The 21,203-nt window shown below is 41.8% G+C and overlaps 1 protein-coding gene across 20 annotated transcripts in view; it reads right to left on the bottom strand.

The window, feature by feature from the left end:
- Positions 1-21,203, bottom strand: part of MYO9A (myosin IXA) — a 278,436-nt gene that overhangs the window by 57,850 nt on the left and 199,383 nt on the right. For 13 of the 20 annotated variants that reach the window (XM_070054736.1, XM_070054737.1, XM_070054738.1 and 10 more), the window contains 4 exons: positions 15,493-15,592; positions 14,767-14,979; positions 4,336-4,448; positions 897-1,009 (listed from right to left, as the gene is read on the bottom strand). In XM_070054736.1, the coding sequence (XP_069910837.1) occupies positions 897-1,009; positions 4,336-4,448; positions 14,767-14,979; positions 15,493-15,592 (539 nt within the window). The remainder of the gene's footprint in view (positions 1-896; positions 1,010-4,335; positions 4,449-14,766; positions 14,980-15,492; positions 15,593-21,203) is intronic. The other 7 variants (XM_051821771.2, XM_070054743.1, XM_070054742.1 and 4 more) reach the window with 3 other exon arrangements.

The following is a 21,203-nucleotide window of genomic DNA, read 5'->3' as shown; positions in this document are numbered from 1 at the left end:
GCGCACCGCGCTGATCCGAAGCCAGGAGTCAGGTGCTTCTCCTGGTCTCCCATGGGGTGCAGGGCCCAAACACTTGGGCTATCCTCCACTGCACTCCCTGGCCACAGCAGAGAGCTGGCCTGGAAGAGGGGCAACCGGGATAGAATCCGGTGCCCCAACCAGGACTAGAACCTGGTGTGCCAGCGCCGCAAGGCGGAGGATTAGCCTAGTGAGCCGCAGTGCCGGCTTATACTAGCTGCTCTTATTAATTATTACCAACAACACCATTCTGTTAGGTGAATGAATAATGGCCAAATTTTTACAGTTTAGAAAATTAAGGCTAAACTGAAGCTCACAGTTATTCTTGAGATTTTCACTGTTTTGTGCCACATTTTCTTAGAATTTTCATTATGGATAAAAATGTAACAATTTGGGGCCAGCACTGTGGCATAGCAAGTAAATCCACCACCTGCAGTGGCCAGCATCCCATATGGGCACCAGTTCAGGTCTCCGCTGCTCCACTTCTAATCTAGCTCCCTGCTAATGCACCTGGGAAAGCAGCAGAAGACAGCCCAAGTCCTTGGGCCCCTGCACCTACGTGGGAGACCCAGAAGAAGGTCCTGGCTCCTGGCTTCAGATTGGCCCAGCTCTGGCCATTACAGCCATTTAAGAAGTGAACCAGTGGATGGGAGACCTTTCTCTCTCTATTTCTACCTATCTCTGCAACTGTCTTTCAAGCAAACAAAACAAATCTTTTATATAAAAAAAAAGTAATCATTTTTAGTTAAGGAATGAGTTAGCAATCCTGGCCCTGTCCCATGAGAGGACCTAATCATTGTGAATATTTCAAGAATAGCAACCCTTCAGAAGGAACAAGTAGAAATTATGAAGATAGCTCCACCCTGGTTGGTTCCTACCGTCTGGACACAGATGTGAGGAGACATCCAACTGTGGGGCAGGCTTCACTCTGGCCATCTTCCTCTCCCCTGGTTTCCCTTTGGCCCAGAATCGCATCTTAGCTCTCTGAGGTCTGTTTGAAAAAATAAAGGTAAAAACTGAAAATCAGTTTGTCCTAGTGATGACATGTGTGTATCACTTCAGGCATTAGTATGTATGAGCTCATCTAAGCTTCCAGTTTAACTTCAATCACATTGCATTTTCAACCTCACATTTCAATTCCACTTGGCAGATAGATAGCTTCTTTGTCTTGAATACTGAAATAGTAAGATCCAAAAAGAAGCAGAATAATTTTGTAATATAAAATAGTTACAAAGCAGTGGAACTAGGATTCCAATTCGGGTTTTCTGATTCACAAACTTTAAATCTTTTCATTTTTGTCCCATCCAGTTTTGATTTAGTATGTAAGTAATTGTAAGAAATCAGAGATAATCCTACTGCTCTAAAAAACATTGCTTTACATTTTTTGGTAATTTCCTTCAATTCTTAATCCCATTTTTCTATCACTGTAGTCATGATACAGGTATAATTTTAAATCTTTTCACTGACTAATACAATAAAAGTTTTAATGTAATTTATATTCATGAGTTATCCATGTTATTAATTAACAACAGCCACTACTTATTTGACCTCTCATTTCATTCAAGGCACAATGTTAATTGCTAATACAGAATTACTTTATTTAATTACAACAGCCTTTAACAAACTACCATGAATATCGTAGAAGTGAAAAACCAGAGACTTACACATGAGATAACTTTCTCAAGGTTACACAGCCAACAGTGACAAAGTCTCCTCACATAAACCTCACACAGCTTATATGCTATCTAAGTATTTGGAGGAAGTGCCCTGACACAGTGACAACAGCTCACACATACTGGTCATGCACAGTGAGTGTAGCTAACCCTCTACTAGTAGGCTTATTTGTATATTAATTTGTTCATGTGTAGGTTCATTCATTCAATCAAAAGTTACTTGAGGATCTACTAGGTGACAGGCACTGTTTTATATGTGTTAACCCTGATTTTCACAACCACCCTCGAGGAGGTATTATTACCCCACTTCACACGTGAGCAAACTGAGGCTCAGAGAGTGACAGAAGTGCAAGTTAGAATCAGCTCTATCTGCCTCTGAAGGCCATGTTGTTTTTACTTCTGTTTGTTTCTTTTTTAAAGCTTCTGTTAAGCTTACACACTCACTAATGTAACAAGAAACTGTTCTTCAAGGCTTCTTACAACCAACAGCATCCTTGTCCCTCTCAGTCCATGTTCTGCTCCCTGGAGCAATCCCTGTGAACTGATTTCACTGACTGCTCTGATATTCCACCTGCTTACAATGCTCTCCTTGTCATGACTACAGTGATTAAGCATGCGTCACCCTCCTGTCCCACACTCAACACAACATGTGTCCCCAGGAGAATTATACTGTAAGTTTATGTAGGGATATATTCTGTATTTACTTTTATTATGTAAATAATATTCACAGCTGAAGCACGTTAATTGCCTACATGATGTCTTATTCTAGAGTTGTTTTTCCTTGGCTCACTCTTCTGCACATCACTCACGTCCAGCGCTTCCCATTTTTCTGTCTTCTTCCTATATTCACACCCATCAGGTGCTACTAACCCAGTTTCACCTTCTCGAAGAAGTCTCTCTCAGAGTCCTGTTAACCTGCTCCAATCCAGAGTGGTTTCACCACCATCACGGAGAGCCTTTGGCTTGATAATGACTTGTCTTCCAGGATGAGTCTGCTTTCACCACAGTGCTGGGCACTCAGTGGGCCCATCCAACCTAGAAACTCATGTCCTCAGTTCTGTGAAATTCAGCTGATGTACTTTATTAGCCATTTGCTCTTCTTCATTTCCTACATTCTATCTCACAAGACCTCTTATCACTGGGTCACTGAACCTCCTGAACTGAGCTTCTAGCTTTCTTATCTCTTCCACATCTTTGCTCAATTTTCTGAGATTATGTACTTAACGTTCCTTCTGTGCTGTTCTTTTATGCTATTATATTTTCAAAATATTTTAAAAGTTCTTTTTATTAGGAATTTTTGCCTTTTGTATGCCCTGTTTGGTTTTATGGACGCCACTGTATTATTCAAGTGTGCTGATAGTTGTATTGGTCTATCCTGAAGTTTTCCATGCCCTATTTATTGCTTCCAAGCTGTATTCTTCCTGTTAGCACTGGTTTCTTCAGTATGAGGTATCTCTTCTGCATGTGGTGAACACGGTATCTGTCATGATGCAAACAGGGCAAAATCCAAGTAGCTTAGAAGCTCTAGCCTGCACCAGTGTGGGGCTTCCAAAGTGCAGACTTCCTTAGAGGGTTATCTGGCTGGCCAATTTTTCAAGGAGAGCCCGTAGTATTAGTATATTCAGATCTTTATCTGAGGGCTGGATAAAGGTACCAAAAACTCTCTGAACCATTTGTTTAGAGGGTATGGGAAATGTGGGTGCTCAGCAAAGGATGAAAACTAGGGGAATCTTAGCACTCACTCTGTCAACAGTCATTAAATCCCCTGTTCTACGGGCCCCAGCCATCAACTGCATCTGATAAGCTCTAAGCCCGGAGACACTCTGCTTATTTCTCTCCAAAGAATAAATGCCACATTTCTGCTAGACCGAAACAGTTGTCACCTGGATACTTCTTTCTCAGCTTTACCCAGCTGGTCTATGATAGGCTTTCTCCTATCTACTAAGGCATTTAAAATTTAAAGTCTACTTACTTTTTGCATTTCACAAATCTATTGCAATTGTCTCCATTTATGTTTTTATTTGTTTTGTAGGTATTATCACTTTCAACAATTTGAGAACAGAAAGTGAAAATTCGACATATATATTTAACCTGCTATCTGTGGCTGTGTGTTCATTCTACTACAGCTGGGTTTCCTGGAATTACAGGTCAGTCATAAAGGGGACTCCAGCAGAGTTATGAATCACAAAGATTTCAGCATGACTTTCAAGTTTTCATGGAAGGAACACATGCTTACCTAACACAACAAGGGATTAAGACATTTATTTGAAAAATAAAAACTGTACAAGCTCTTTTAAAGAAAACAGAAATTCCCAGAAGTATTTTATAGTTCTGTCTCTGAAACAACTTAGCTCAGAATGGAATCCAAGTCCAAAGCCAGAACATATTTCAATCTCATCTGGTCTACTTTCTCTTCTTTTACAACAAAAGTCAAATAATAACTCAGAACCTCTCCCCAGTCACGCTGCTAAACTCAAAGGAACATACATCGCATTATGTAGATCTGCACTACTGTGTGCCTGTCAACAGTAAGTACTTATTTCTTGAAAAATTGATAAATGAATTTTAAAAACTCAGTATTCAATTGTAATCAGCTATTAAATAAAGTTATAACACCCCTATTGACTCTATGTACACTTTATACCTTATATCCGAATCTGAAGCTTTCTGTCTCACTGCCAACTTCGTAATCTCTCCTTGGGACATAGTCTTATGAAGCTTTGCTTGTTCATCAATTGCAGAAAATCTCTGTGATGTCTGTAATAATTGCATATGTGAAAGACTTTAAAACAAAGTAAATATATGATAGCACTGTAATTAAAACTTAGGTTATGGAATTATTTGAGAATTATAGCTGTTAAAAATATAAAAATGCATTCATATTAATAAGAGACTCACTGAAATAACAAAACCTATGAAAATTCTATTGCCTTCCTAAGTAAACATTAAATAAGAACTTGGGTTCAACGTGAGTGCTCAACAGGAACCACCTTCATTTTCTGACAATTTAAGAATCTCAAGTGGGAAGGTGAGAAAATAGGCAAGACCATGTGAAGACAGACAAAAGACTGCAGGGTCTCAAAAATCTGGAACACTAAGCACCATCTTCCACATTCGCCTTTTTCAAGTCAGAAAGTAAAAATTACTTCTATGGTTTAACTTTCTATTAACAGGTTCTCATTATATCCAAAGACTTAAAGGACCTAGAACACACATAAAAAAAACAAAGAATCAAAGAATAAAAGATCATTATCATCACTAACAGTCTTAATTACAAGCAGTTTATCAGGCTATCAAACTAGGATCGGCATCACAACCAGCGAATCTTATTCTATTTGTTTATAATGTGCTCCTCTAAAGACAGTCTCTTTCTTAGCAGAGATTTCTTATAACCCATTCAAGTCATTTCCTAGTCTTTTATTTTTCTATACTTATAAAAATCCTTTCTTTAACTGTTTGGTCTGCTCTAATATAACCTTATCAACAGAAACAGACCATCTCCCGAGTTGTCAAAATGTAAAGAAGAGATTTCTGCTTCTGGCCAAGATGGAGTAACAGAGACCTGTGGTACCCTCTTGCCTAGAACAAAACAGACAACGTGATAGTAAACACCAGTTTTCACAACAAAGGACAAATATCTCTGGAAAAAGTGAGTCTTACACCTGCCCCAGGTTACCGTCTAAAGATAGATTCTAGGCTGTGACACAGAGAAACAAACCAGGTAGAATCTAGCTGACTCCCCAGGCTGAATACATGAAGCTCAAAGTCCAAAGTAAGAAAAGTGACAAAAAACCAAGAGACCAGAGAAGGGAGAAAAGCACAAAGAAAGGACTCTGAAGACCTCCACCAGGCCCCAGGAATTCGCTAGCCGAGCACTAAGGAACTTTCTTGGGCTGCCCTTCTTCTGTGCGAAAGCTTCCCGTGGGCTGGGAGAGCCTGCTGGGACTACTTGTCACTCTTCAGCCTGCAGGTAATTTGATGTTACTGTGCACTCTTCTGTCTCGTTTTCACACTGAAAATGAAGCTTCTCTGACAGTGATTTCAGACCATTCCTAAGCCTGAGGCTAGTTCTGCTCTTTTGCACAATGTTTCTTGGGCTGCCCTTCTGCTGTGCAAAAGAAAACCATCTGTGACATTACCAAGGAGCATGAGCGCACCCTCAAGCCAGCAGAGGCAGCACCTTTCCCATCCCAGGAGCCTCTGACCCCTCCTCAGCAAGCGAAAAGCGCGTTCCAGGATCAGAGTAGGTTAGGCCACATGAACAGTGTCTCGTTCTTAAGGTCAGCTGATTCGGAACCCTAATGACAACCGCAAAATCCCTTCACACAGAACCTAGATCAATGTCTGAAAAATTTACTGAGGAAAGACGTTTTCAGTAGGGCCAGGAATCTTGTGTGCCATTTTAGAATTCTTCCCATAGAGTACATATTCATTACATCTGTATGAAGCTTCTGACACTGAATGGAAGGGGAAGGCTGGGTTGAAACATGAGAGAAGTTTTCAGGTTATAGAGATCTCAACAGGACAGGTTACATGGTTGTATACATATGTCAAAAACAGTCAAACTGGGGCCAGCACTGTGGCACAGCAGCTCAAAGCCCTGGCCTGCGGCTCCGGCACCCCGTATGGCTTTCAGTTCAAGTCCTGGCTGCTCCATTTCCAATCCAGCTCCCTGCTGATATGCCTGGGAAAGTAGCAGAGGATGGCCCAAGTATAATATACCTCAGTTACAAAACAATACTAATAAATCAGGGTCAGGTCAATACCACATGATTCCTTGAAATATCTTAACATTACCAAAGACAGAGATGTGGCTGCTAACATGATCCCACAGTATAGATTCACCAACTCACATGAAGTATTTTTCTCAAAAAACTAAATCCAAATTGACCCAAATATTCTCTTTAAACTGTCAACTGGTATGTCACTTTAAATGACAATACAGGATTACAACAGGCAAAATGCAGAAATGTGGGAAACAATTAAGAAATGATCATAGCTCCTCAACAAATAAATCACTAGAGGAGAAAAGGGGAGATGGGAAAATCATAGATTAGAAGTATTCTACACACACCTTCTAGGAAACTAATAATGGGTGCTGCCTAAATACAAACGCAGTGACATACTCTGCAGAAACAATACAAAGCCAGAAGAAAAGCAAAACTATAGGAAACGCTAACAAAAAAAAAAAAAAAAAAAAAAAAACCAGAAAGAATGCACAGTAACATCAAATTATCCGTAGTCTGAAAAATTACAAGTAGTCCCAGCGAGCTCTCACAGCCCCACTGGAAGCTTTTGCACAAAAAAAGGGCAGCCCAAGAAAAATTGTGCAAAAGAGCAAAACTAGCATCAGGCTTGGGAAGGGCCTAAAATCACTGTCACTGAAGGTTCATTGTAAGTGTAAAAACAGTAAAGATCACCAGACTGCAGGGAAAGGATTTAAATGTACATTACTGTAAAACGCACATGCTGTAGTTTTAAAGGCATTGCTTCTAAGGGTGGAGGGAAGGCTGAAAAGGAAGGAAGAGGTGCCCCATGGAGACTGGGCAATGAAGAGCAAAAGAGCAGAAAGTGCAAACTGAGAAGCAAAAAACAGGAGGACACACACTGCTAATGGCCAGGGCAAAGCAGCGGAAGATGGCCCACATGGGAGACCTGGAAGAAGCTCCTGGCTCCTGGCTTTAGATTAGCCCAGATCTGGCCCTTGCAGTCATCCGGGGAGTGAGCCAGCAGATGGAAGACCTCTCTCTCTGCCTCTCTCCCTCTCTCTCTGTAACTCTGCCTCTCAAATAAATAAATAAAATTTTTTTAAAAAAGAGTGATGTATAAAGTAAGTAGTAAAGGGGTCGCAAGGAACATGGTAGAAATCAAAGACTGGCAAAAAATTTATCTGTAACTGGGTTCTCTAATCAGCAAAACAATGGAATTTTCAAAATTAATTCAAGAATACAATATCTAAAGAATTTTAAAGAAATAAAAGAGCAAAGAAAACATACAACATAAACACAGCAAATTTAATGTAACACGTAATAATTACATAAAATAATGAGACTAAATCTATCAATTAAAACAATTATGTAGGGGCTGTCGCTGTGGCACAGTGGGTAAAGCTGCCATCTGCAGTGCTGGCATCCCATATGGGCGCTGGTTCAAGTTCGGTTTGCTTCACTTCTGATCCCGCTCTCTGCTATGGCCTGGGAGAGCAGTGGAAGACAGCCCAAGTGTTAGGGCCCCTGCACCTGCGTGGGAGATCCAGAGGAAGCTTCTGGCTCCCGGCTTTGGACTGGTGCAGCTCCAGCCATTATGGTCATTTGGGGAGTAAACCAGCGGATGAAAGATTTCTCTCTCTCTCTGCCTCTCTGTAATTCTGCCTTTCAAGTAAATAAATTAATCTTAAAAAAAAAATTATGAGGGGCCTGTGCTGTGGCGTAGCGGGTAAAGCCTGTAGTGCTGGCATCCTATATGGGTGCTCATTCGAATCCCAGCTGTTCCACTTCCGATACAACTCTCTGCTATGGCCTGAGAAAGCAGTAGAAAATGGCCCAAGTCCTTGGGCCCCTGCACCGACGTGGGAGACCCAGAAGGAGCTCTTGCTCCTGGCTTCAGATTGGTGCAGCTCCAGCCGTTGCAGCCAACTGGGGAGTAAACCAATGGATGGAAGACCTCTCTCTCTCTCTCTCTCTCTCTCTCTCTCTCTCTCTCTCTCTCTGCCTTTCCTCCTATCTCTGTGTAACTCTGACTTTCAAATAAATAAATAAAAACAATTATGGATAAAACTCACTTATTAAATAAAAATTCTTTTCTTTTAATTCTTACAATTTTTTGAGAAGCAGAGAGACAGACAGCACCTCCCCCATCTGCTGCTTCATTCCCCAGATGCTCACAATGGCCAGAGCTGGGCAGTGAGGAGGTCAGGAGCAAAACTCCATCCAGGGCACCCAGGTGGTGCACAGAATCCATTCACCTGAGCCCTGGACTGGTGCCTCCTAGGGCCTGCACTGTCAGCGCTCGAGTCAGAGCCAGACCCAGGAAATGCACTGGGCACACCACTAAGCTGAAGGCCTGCTCCCAGAAAGAGTATTTCCAATTTGATTCAGAGCAGGACCCAGCTACACCAACAAAAACTCACACCTAAAACAAAGGGACCCAGAAAATCTTAAAATAAAAGGAAAAGCGTAAGTATTCCAAGTAAATGGAAATAACAAGAAAACAGTCTGTGATATTATTAAGTATAATTTAAGTAAAAAACATTAAATATGACAAAGGACACTTTTCAATGCTAACAAAGAATAAGAGAAGACTTTAGCACACCATTCTCAGAACAAGACAGATCACTGTACAAAAAATAATGACAGAGAAGACAGTGAATAAGGCAGAGATTATGGACATATAGTGCAATTTTACACCCTGAACAGAATATATCTTCATACCAAGTACACACAGCACAGTTGTAAAATCTGATCACATATGCAGCATTCATAAAAGTATCAGTAAAACTGATCAAATACAAGTATTCCTTAGTTAAATACAATAAAACGAGAAATTCACAGAAGAATTGAAAGATTCTCCCTCTGAAAATTCTAAAATATTTTACTAAGCAAATCTTGGGTAAAATAAATATACATATATGGGGGGAAGAAGAGAGGGGAGCAAGAGAGGAGGAGCAAGGGAAGAAGAGAGAGACTTAGATTAAAAGATCTAGAAAACAGATTGATAAAAACCTTATATATGAGAATCCATGAGATACATCTAAAGCAACAATCAGAGGAAAATTCATTGCCTTAAAAACTTACATCGATAAAAATAAATGAATGAAATTTCCAATTTAAAACCTAGCAAAACAAGAAAGCAAGCTGGGGGCTGGCGCCATGGTGCACTAGGTTAATCCTCTGCCTGCGGCGCCCACATCCCATATGGGCGCCGGTTCTAGTCCCAGTTGCTCCTCTTCCACTCCAGCTCTCTGCTTTGGCCTGGGAAGCAGTGGAGGATGGCCCAAGTCCTTGGGTCCCTGCATCCATGTGGGAGACCAGGAGGAAGCACCTGGCTCCTGGCTTCGGATTGGCGCAGCTCCGGCCGTTGCAGCCACTTGGGGAGTGAACCAACGGAAGGAAGACCTTTCTCTCTGTCTCTCTCTCTTACTCTGTCTGCAACTCTGACTTTCAAATAAATAAAATCTTAAAAAAAAAAAAAAGTAAGCTGAACACAAGGATTATTATTGTTAAAAAGGATAAAAAATTAGAAATTATTTATTAGTAATAAAGATAAAAGTAGAAATCCATAGAGAATGAGAAAAAAATAGGTATAAAAATCAAAATTCTGATATTTTGGAAAAACTTAGCAAAATAGAGAAGTAACTATCAAAGAAAAATAAACATGAATCTATAAAATAAGAAAAGATGGAAATAATAATTTCAAGATAAATATTAAAATCATTAATAGAGTATCTTCTAGACATCTGGAAAATTTTAGAATTTAGATGAAATTCATAGTTTCAAAGAATACACTGCTTACCTAAATTGAACCCATTAAATAAAAAGCTTAAAGAAACCAATTTCCTCAGAAGAAACAGAGAAAATTATCAAGGAACTCTGTCACCACAAAGCACCAATCTCAGATGATTTCAAAGGAAAATTCTACCATATCATTCAAAAAGCAGGAAGTTAAAATGCTATGCCACGGTCCCTGACTTCTGAGGGGAATTAAATACACAGGGAAACACTCGTATCTATTCAACACCCTGGTTGCTGTACAGCCTGCTGACCAAGCCTCTTACATCATGAACTTTGCTCAACACAAAGGAGCTTTCTATCTGGCAAAACTAACCTCAAAATTAGCCATCTCAGGCCCTAAATCATATATTGGTTCCTGACTTCCCCCGTGGGACACAGTCAGTGCAGGCCTTCTCTTACTGTGTGCTAGTCTAACAAATAGCTTTTCCAGCCATTTCCGTGGAGTGGACAGTGGAGAGAAGGTCAAGACTGGAGAGTAGCTCAAAATGACGAAGACATACAGTGATGCAGGTTTTATTTTGTGCAGGGTGGTTAATGAGAAAATCAGTGTCACCATGCTGGAAGCAAAGAACACTGCATTTCTGGGGGCTGGCGCCATGGTGCACTAGGTTAATCCTCTGCCTGCGGCGCCCACATCCCATATGGGTGCCGGTTCTAGTCCCAGTTGCTCCTCTTCCACTCCAGCTCTCTGCTGTGGCCCGGGAAGCAGTGGAGGATGGCCCAAGTCCTTGGGTCCCCGCATCCATGTGGGAGACCAGGAGGAAGCACCTGGTTCCTGGCTTCGGATTGGCGCAGCTCCAGCCGTTGCAGCCATTTGGGGAGTGAACCAATGGAAGGAAGACCTTTCTCTCTGTCTCTCTGTCTCTGTCTCTGTCTCTTTCACTGTCTGTAACTCTGCCTGTCAAATAAATAAAATTAAATTAAAAAAAAAAAAAAAAAAAAAAAAAAAGAACACTGCATTTCTAGAGAGCTGTCTGGGAGTCCTACCCAGACACACGACTCCTTGAGGCCTGGTGAGGCCAGGAGAGTCTACACAGAGGAAAGTACGGTGTTTCCTATGCTAATCCCACAAACAGGGACAGAAACCATCTGATTACCCGCATACCAGCTACAAGACAAGAGTCTAGCACACTGTGGGGAAGCCATCAGAAAACACTGTTGAGGAGAACATGGCATTCTTAGCGGGTGCATGTCAACACAGACATGTCAGAACCAGGTGAGAGCCCACACAGACTAAACCGTTATCTGACAGGATTTGAAGTAGGAAGTTAAAAACAGCAACGTTACCGAGAAGTGTTACCATCCATCTGGCTCCTCTCCCTCGACTGAGCAATAACCAACTCAAGCTGTAACCCTTATCAAATCCCAGCAGGTAATTAATTTATAACTGTCTTTATCTGACTAGATCAGTTACTTTACAACTGGAAAGGTAAGATGTCCATTTATTTCAAGATTCAATGACACACTTCTTAGCAAGTATCAGTGACAGCATCATTTCCCCAGGAAAACAAAACAACCCACCACCAACAGCAAATCAAATGTCTAAAACTCTATTTGTCTAGAAAATCATCCGTTTAAAATCTAGAAAAAATACTTGGATTTTGAGAAAACAGTAGATTCCACTTAGAAAAAGAGTAAGCCTTTCATCTTCACAGTATGAGATAATGTTAGAACATGGCACATTTTCAACATAAACAGAGAAACACATTTTAAAATTGTTTCTACCCTCCCCAGCCCCAACCCCAATAAGCATCTATTAGCATATTCTAGAAAGCAAAGCTTCTTCACACAAGTGTCCACCAGAAACAAGCACAACACCTATCCTCCGGTAGCAAGTGCTGAAAGAGAAGGGCGGTGAGGCAGCCGCAGAGGGAACCAGACACTGTGGAGGGAGGCGCTCTACAACTACTGGCATGCAGTGACCGTCAAGCAGGAGAGCGAGGTGGCAACACTGGAGAGAGCCGAGTGTTCCCAGCAGAAAACCCGACTTCCAGTTCATTTCACTAGGAACTCCCAGTGTCAACGAAGACGACCACCAGAAGAACTAAGGGTTGTTACAAAGGAAACTCTCAGGAACAAAGAGCAATTACAAATGCTAAGCTCTGTCTCAAACAATAAATCCATGTACACTAAACGAAACAATGTTTTCCTTAAAATTACTTTGTTCCATTATGTAATTTCATATTTAACTACTAATCACCCAGCAGCAGGGCTTATTTCACTATAACTCAAATACAGGGCACCTTCAGAACGGAGTCATTTTATCCTACACTGAAGAGTTTGGCTCTATACTACATATATATATGAGTGTTTCCAATTTCTGCAATCCTATGGCTTCAACCTAGTTAATGAATCATTTGTCTATTCGGGAAACTTGTCCAGCCTTTGTCTGGGTCTGTTGTTTGCTTGTTCCTTCACAGAACATCAATATTGTCACCAATATCATACCTCTCACAAAATGTAAAACAGTGGGAGTATTCTAGAAATTAGAAATTTTAAGTAACTCAGTCTTTGACATAACTCAAACAGTTTAAAATAATTCAAAGACAAAATATTTAATGAATCAGGATGGGTATTTCACACAGCAATTAAGATGCTGCTAGAAACACGTGCATCCTATACCAGAATACCTGGATTTGAGTCCCAACTCCACTTCTGATTCCAACTTCCTGCTGACATGTACCCTGAGAGACGGTCAAATGGTTGTGCCTCTAGCATCCATGCAGGAGATTCAGACTGAGTTCCCAGTTCCCAGCTTTACCCTGCTTCACCCCTGGCTTCTGAGGAGTGAACCAGCAGACAGGAAATCTCTGTCTCTGCCTGCTTCTCAAAAATTTAAACATTAAAACAATATATAGGGCCAGCACTGTGGTGCAACAGGTTAACGCCCTGGCTTGAAGTGCCGGCATCCCATATGGGTGCCAGTTCAAGACCCAGCTGCTCCAATTCCGATCCAGCTCTCTGCTATGGCCTGGGAAAGCAATAGAAGATGGCCCAAGTCCTTGGGCCCCTACACCCACGTGGAGGACCCAGAATAAACTCCTGGCTCCTGGCTTTGGATCAGCGCAGCTCAGACCATTGCAGCCAATTGGGGAGTGAGCCATCAGATGGAAGATCTCTCTCTCTCTCTCTGCCTCTCCTCTCTCTGTGTAACTCTTTCAAATAAATAAATAAAATCTTAAAAAAAAAAAATATATATATATATATATATATAAAGGGAGAGAGATCTTTAAAGATTTTTTATTTATTTGAATGGCATAGTTAAAGGAGGAGAGACAGACACAGACACAGACACGCACACACACACACACACACATACATCTCCACCCGCTGGTTCACTCCCCAAATGGCCGAAACCAGGAGCGTGGAGCTTCTTCTTGGTCTCCCATGTGGATGTAGGGGCACAAGGACCTGGGCCATCCTCCACTGCTTTCCCAGGAGTATTAGCAGGGAGCTGGACTGGAAGTGGAGCAGCTGGGTCTCAAACTGACACCCATATGGGATGCAGGTATTGTAGGTGAGGCTTAACCTGCTATGCCACAACACTGGGCCCCAAAACAATATTTATTTTAATGAGTCAAATAAAGATTGTCCTGAATTCTTCTTCCATAATAAATAGACACTAAAGAATATCAAAGAGCCAACTTACAGTTACACATGTAAGATGTATTTCACTCAACTCCATCAGTGACAACATTTTAGTTGTATCATAGGTAAGAGAGTACTTCAAAAAGTTCACATAAAATGAAATTAAAAAACACGCTTATTTTTGTGTGAAAACTCTGAAATCCATTCATGGGTTCTCTGTAACACATTTTTCCACAAACCTTTTGAAGTACCCTCATTGAGGGTCCTTCTAATATGTATTTTCTAGGACAATTCTAAAATTAAACTTTTTGCCCTAATATATCCATAGATGTACTTTTCAAACTACAGATATATCTAATTTTGATGGAGATGATGATAAGGTTTTATTATCAGCCAAAATCAGTCCAGCTTTATACAAACATGACTCTCATGTTTTAATTTGTGACAAATAAACATTTATATTATATACAGCCTTATATTTGGCTGGCTTGAGAAAGGGAAATACATTTTACTCAGCAAATTTTTCAAAGTTCAGGTTTATTTTCTATTACTGAAAAACAGACACAGGAGCAAGTTGAAAGATCCACCTTCTCCCTCTCCCCCCCAAAAAAGTGAGGTAAAATGAATATCATTTTAGTTAGAAGCCACAGGATTACATTACCTGGGCCCTTATAGGAAAAAAAAAAAAAAAGGACCTCTAGCCTACACTTTCTAAGAGAGAACACAGATGTGTTCACAGTAGTGCTACATTCAATAACCTTAATTTACGGGATGCATGATTTGACATAAACCGTTCAAAGTGCCCTTTATTTGAGTTCTAAAATATTTAGATTTAGATTTAGTTTTGGCATTCACCGAGGTTTCCCATGTACAAACCATTCCGTGGAAAGAAGCTGTGAGGTTAGCTTTAGATTAGCAAAGACTATTCCCATCAGATTTGCTTGCTGTCTTATTTTCTTAGATTGCTGTAAAATTACCATTTCGGAGTCACTGTGAGAGGCCTGCCCCAGGCTGGATGCAGACCCTAGCTCAGAGTGAGAAGCTTGGTCAAGGGAGAGAAGGGGCTCAATAATGTCATCGAAATCATCTTCCTCTGTATCCCCCTCCCCATCGGCAAAAGTACCTCTAGTCAAGAAATCGGAGCGCGTCCGCGCCATTCGAGCTTTCTTTTTATGGGCCGGTCTGGCAACCTGCTTGACCAAATGATAAAACAAATAACACAACAAAGTTTTGTTTTGTCTTGTTTTTTTTGGGAGATGATGCCCATGAAAGACATCAGGGGTCTCACAAACGTCTTGACACCCCCACCCCCACTGTGCCCTTTCCAGTGGCAGAAGTGACAGGAATGACACAAGAGTCCACGTACATTACTACGGACAAGAGATGAGAACGGAAGCTGAATGTACTCTACTCTGCTCCACAGCCAACAGTCAGACTTTGCTGCTAGGACAGGTCACAACACTCACTAGCATGAACTACCTCCTTTTCCCCAGTAACTTCTTTTTTCTATAAATCTAGTTTTCAGACACTACTCCCTGCCTGTAGTACACCTTCCTAAGTATAACAGCCTTGGTTCATGGCTTTTTTTTCTAGAACACTTGGTAGTAAGTGGGCAGATGAGGTGTTCTACCTACAAGAATAATTTCTAAAATATCATGCATCTATTTCACACAAAACATCCATCAAGAAGGTCCCATGCTTACCTCTCCTTGGCCAGGCCCAGTTAACTTCACAGGTTTCCAAGTTGGTTCCTCTTTCCTATGTACGTGAGGGTTTTCACTGTTTAAGGCTTCTCTGTTGACACTTCAGGTAAAACAAAAGGATTACACTTCAATTCCTAGCAAATGTTCTAGGGCAGCAGTCTCAAAGTATAGCATGAATAAAGTTTTTTTTTTTTTTTTAAAGACTGATTTATTTATTTGAAAGTCAGAGTTACAAAGAGAGAGAGGAGAGGCAGAATAGAGAGGCCTTCCATCCACTGGTTCACTCCCCAGTTGGCCACACTGGCCAGACCTGCGCCAATCCAAAGCCAGAAGCCAGGAGCTTCTTCCAGGTCTCCTACGCAGGTGCAGGGGCCCAAGCACCTGGGCCATCTTCTACTGCTTTCCCAGGCCATAGCAGAGAGCTGGATCAGAAGTGGAGCAGCTGGAACTAGAACCAGCGCCCATATGGGATGCTGGCACTGCAAGCAGTGGCTTTACCCATTAGGCCACAACGCTGGCTCCATCAACCAAGTTCTAACAAGCGAGGTCAAATACTTCTTAAAAATTCTGTAGATATTTCCAAATCTGTCAATTCTTAAAACTGTATATTAGAAGGCCAGCGCTATGGCATAGTGGTAAAGCGCCAGCCTCCCATAAGGGCACCAGTTTAAGTCCTGGCTGCTCCTCTTCAGATCCAGCTCTCTGCTATGGCTTGGGAAAGCAGAAGATGGCCCAAGTCCTTGGGCCCTGCACCCGTGTGGGAGACCCGGAAGAAGCTCCTAGCTTCTGGCTTCAGATCAGCATAGCTCCAGCCATTGTAGCCATCTGGGGAGTGAACCAGTGGATGGAAGAACTCTCTCTCTCTGTCTACCCCTATCTCTCTGTAACTCTGCCTCTCAAATAAATAAATAAATAAATAAATCTTTAAAAAAAGAAAAATAAACTGTTTGATTTCTTCCTGTTTACCAATTAATACTATTTTCAAGAATCTCTGTGATGACTGACCTCCTGGAGATCCTCCCTTAATCATCAGGTATATTTTACTCTGATGATGTGGTTCAAAATAGCAAAATTAGCTCAAAGATGGAAGTGGATTTAGTAATGAGAAAAGGAAAATACCGGATCCTCAAATCCTAACAAGATGAGTCTCAGAAGCGGCCTTTTCTTCCAATTGTTATAAAACAGCTAATAAGCAGGCCGGCGCCGTGGCTCAATAGGCTAATCCTCCGCCTTGTGGCGCCGGCACACCGGGTTCTAGTCCCGGTCAGGGCACCGGATTCTGTCCCGGTTGCTCCTCTTCCAGGCCAGCTCTCTGCTGTGGGCAGGAAGTGCAGTGGAGGATGGCCCAGGTGCTTGGGCCCTGCACCCGCATGGGAGACCAGGAAAAGCACCTGGCTCCTGCCATCGGATCAGCACGGTGCGCCGGCCGCAGCGCGGCGGCCATTGGAGGGTGAACCAACGGCAAAGGAAGACCTTTCTCTCTGTCTCTCTCTCTCACTGTCCACTCTGTCAAAAAAAAAAAAAAAAAAAAAAAAAAAAAAAATCTAGTAAGCAGCCATCCAGGAAGGAAGGACCTTACTAGTGCGGTAGCTCCGATTAGTTACAAAATTCTCTTCATGAATCTCTCTCTGTAGCGTTCCTTAACTATTTTAATTTAAAACTTGAGATTATATATAACAAAATCAGTAGCAGCAAGATAAAAGATTATTATCAGGGCCAGCATTGTGGCATAGCATGTAAAGCTGCCACTTGGAATGCCAGCATCCCGTATGAGTGCCAGTTCACGTTCCAGGTGCTCCACTTCTGATGCAGCTCTCTGCTAACAGCCTAGGAAAGCAGCAGAAGAGAGCCCAAGTGTTTGGTCCCCTGCACCCTTGTGGGAGACCTGGAAGAAGATCCTGGCTCCTGGCTCTGGCCTGGCCCAGTCTGGCTACTGCGAACCAGTAGGTAGAAGAGCTCTCTCTCTCTCTCTCTGTAACTCTGACTTTCCAACAAATAAATCTTTTTAAAAAATTATTATCAAGCAAAAAGATGCCCCAAACCATACAGATGTTATGGGCTGGGGAAAATTTGATTTCATCTGAACAGCTAGATTATGTGACTGCTTTATCATTAAATTCTGTGAAGAAATGGATATTTGAACAAAAAAATCAGAATAGAAACTGCATTTTATAGCCCAGTTACCTGTATCAGAAATCATCTTTCATTGCTACAACAGGTCCCTACAGTATCTGCATGAATCGCCATTTTTCCTCAGCAACTTTCCTTTTCTAAATAGAATCTGGAATCCCAGACAGCACTCAGCCTGGAGCGCACGTTCCTAAGCATGACAGGGCTTCGCTCCTGGCTTTTACTTCGAGCACGAGAGCATGAGATGCAGTGCTCTACCTGTAGCAATTGTAATTTACAAAGGCCAATCTCTCTTCAGCAGGGCGGCATGCTCCTTACACCCCAGCAGGACAGTGGCTCAAGGAAGATACTAACTTGTAATACTAGCTGGCAAATTACTCTTCCTCTCAGATTCTTACGTTTAGTTTTTATAAATCAAAGTCCAGGAGGTAGACGGAGTTATCTTGAACTTCACCCCCATGCAACAATCTTTAAAGAAACACAAATAGAGGGTGATCTCTGAGCTAAAGGCTGCTCAGAGAGTTCCCTTTCAACCAGGGTAGGACAAGCCTGGCCTGGCAATCCAGCTTGTTCACAAGCATTCCTTGCTGGCCAGGAGAATCCCTCTTGCCACAGCTGAGCCTACTGACCTGTCTCCAAAGAAAGATACAGCAATTAATGATACCTCTAATAACTTCAACAAACTTCAAAACTTATGACATTTTCCTTACTCTTTTCTATGATTTCTTTTTCATTCTCTCTCATAAAATAGATATAAAACAACTATGTACTTATCACCACTATGGTACAGATAGAACGTTAGTCTTGTGTCACTTCCTATTTAGGAAATAAAATGTTGACACTAATTATGAAATTCAAATTCTAGTCTACACTGTTTCTCTAAGTATGTGACCCTGATATGTCATTTCACCTCTGGGGCCCTAGTGACCCCACCTATAATATGTGGGAACTGGACTAGACAACTTGGAAGCACCAACATTTATGATTCTACAGAATGCTTATATATATATATATATATATATTTTTTTTTTTTTTTTGACAGGCAGAGTGGACAGTGAGAGAGAGAGACAGAGAGAAAGGTCTTCCTTTGCCGTTGGTTCACCCTCCAATGGCCGCCGCGCTGCGGCTGGCGCACCGCACTGATCCGATGGCAGGAGCTAGGAGCCAGGTGCTTTTCCTGGTCTCCCATGGGGTGCAGGGCCCAAGCACCTGGGCCATCCTCCACTGCACTCCCTGGCCACAGCAGAGAGCTGGCCTGGAAGAGGGGCACCGGGACAGAATCCGGCGCCCCAACCAGGACTAGAACCCGGTGTGCCGGCGCCACAAGGCGGAGGATTAGCCTAGTGAGCCATGGCGCCGGCTGAATGCTTATATTTCTAGTATCACTTACATAACAGGACAACAGTTAAAGCACAAACTTTATCTGTAGGCTTTTACTTAAATGATCTAATGTACAATAATTTTGAAGGTTTGTAGATCATAAGCAAGGTAAAGCAAACTTCTATTCTGGGAAAATAAAAAGGGAGTAATGCACAAGGATGACCAATGGTTTTTGGAATCTACAACTAGGTCTTTCACAAAACAGACTCATAGATCCAGTAACTGCTTTTCTGTATATCTGCATACACAACGCATATCACTAACTTAATCAGAATGAAGGGAATTGTGCTTAAGGTTGAATTTCTGGCCGGCGCCGCGGCTCACTTGGCTAATCCTCTGCCTGCGGCACCGGCACCCCAGGTTCTAGTCTCGGTTGGGGCACCAGTTCTGTCCTGGTTGCTCCTCTTCCAGTCCAGCTCTCTGCTGTGGCCCAGGAGGGCAGCGGAGGATGGCCCAAGTGCTTGGGTCTCTGCACCCACATAGGAGACCAGGAGAAAGCACCGGGCTCCTGGCTTTGGATTGGTGCAGTGCCGGCCATGGCGGCCATTAGAGGAGTGAACCAATAGAAGGAAGACCTTTCTCTCTGTTTCTCTAACTCTCTCTCTGTCTCTCTCTCTGTGTCTAACTCTGCTTGTCAAAATAAAAATAAAATAAAATAAAATAAAATAAAATAAAATAAAAAAGGTTGAATTTCTGAGCAACCTCCAGGATAAAGGGCAGGAAGGGGACCTCAAGTCATCAGTAAGTTCAACTGCATTTCTTACTATTGTAAAAACCTTCAATATAAAGACAAAATATCGACGGTCTCTTGCCTATGTTTGCAAAAGGCTTCCATTAAGTCTGTGCGCACTTACTCCTCATGTAGGATCTCTGTCCTTAATGTGCTGTACACTGAGGCTTAATGCTATAACGAGTACTCAAACAGTATATTTCACTTTGTGTTTCTAGGGGGGTGCAAACGATTGAAATCTTTACTTAATGTACACTAAACTGATCTTCTGTAAAAAAAAAAAAAAAAAAAAGAAATTATCAATTCCCAACTGGACTCTCACTGGGATTAAACATGACAATAGGTCTGATCTGATTTCATCATCATTTAAAAAAAAATCATCTATTATTTTTCACTTTATGTTTCTGTGTGGGAACAAACTGTTGAAATCCTTACTTAAGGTATACTAAGCTGATCTTCTGTATATTAAGATAATCGAAAATGAATCTTGATGTGAATGGAAGGGGAGAGGGAGTGGGAAAGGGGAGGGTTGTGGGTGGGAGGGACGGTATAGGGGGGAAAGCCATTGTAACCCATGAGTCGTACTTTGGAAATTTATATTCATTAAATAAAAGATTAAAAAAAAAAAAAAAAGTCTGTGCGCAATTTTAAAGCCTGAAATATGTAAATGCTCAGGCTATGAGGAGAAAAAATGCATCTTCATTGTTAATGTGAAATACAATTTTTTTTAGTCCAAAGAAAAAGCATATTAAATTTTATCAAATTTTCTTTTGTAAATCACTCCAAAAATGCTTTTCTGAGTCAAGCATCTGGCACAGCAGTTAAGATACCACTTGGAATACCCACACATAGGCACTCCATATTGGATGACTTTGTTCTTAGCTTCTTGCTAATGTGCACCCTGAGAGACAGCAGATCTTGGGTCTCCACTGCCCATACTGGATAGTGAGATGGAGTTCCCGGCTCCTGGCTATGCCCTGGCCCAACCCTGGCTATTGTAGGTATTTGGGGACTAAACTAGCAGATGGATCTCTGTGTGTCTCTCTGCCACTCAAATAAGATATGAAGATTTTAAAATGCTATTCTCTGACTACTACTAGTTTAAAAATATTTAAAAAATAGAAAGTCCACATTTATAAGGTATTTAAAGTAGTCCAACTCTTAGAAGGCAGAACGGTAGTTAACAGGGGTTGGAGAGAGGGCAAAAGACAGTTGTTCAATGGGTAGTTCTCAGACAGCTACTGGAAAGCAATGAGCACACAGTTAATGCTTCTGTGGTCTGCACTTGAAGATAGCTAATTCAGGGGCTGGCATTGTGATACAGTGGGTTAAGCTGCTGCCTGAAATGCCATTAACCCATATGAGTACCAGTTCGAGTTTCAGCTGCTTCACTTCTGATCCAGCTCCCTGCTAATGTGCCTGGCTGGGAAAGCAACTGAAGGTGGCCCCAGTAACTTGGGCTCCTGTCACC

The sequence above is a fragment of the Oryctolagus cuniculus genome, chromosome 12 (genome assembly GCF_964237555.1).
Source record: "Oryctolagus cuniculus chromosome 12, mOryCun1.1, whole genome shotgun sequence".
In the NCBI taxonomy this organism is placed as follows: domain Eukaryota; kingdom Metazoa; phylum Chordata; class Mammalia; order Lagomorpha; family Leporidae; genus Oryctolagus; species Oryctolagus cuniculus.
Note: the sequence above shows the minus strand (reverse complement) of the source record. Positions and strands in the feature narration are given on the sequence as shown.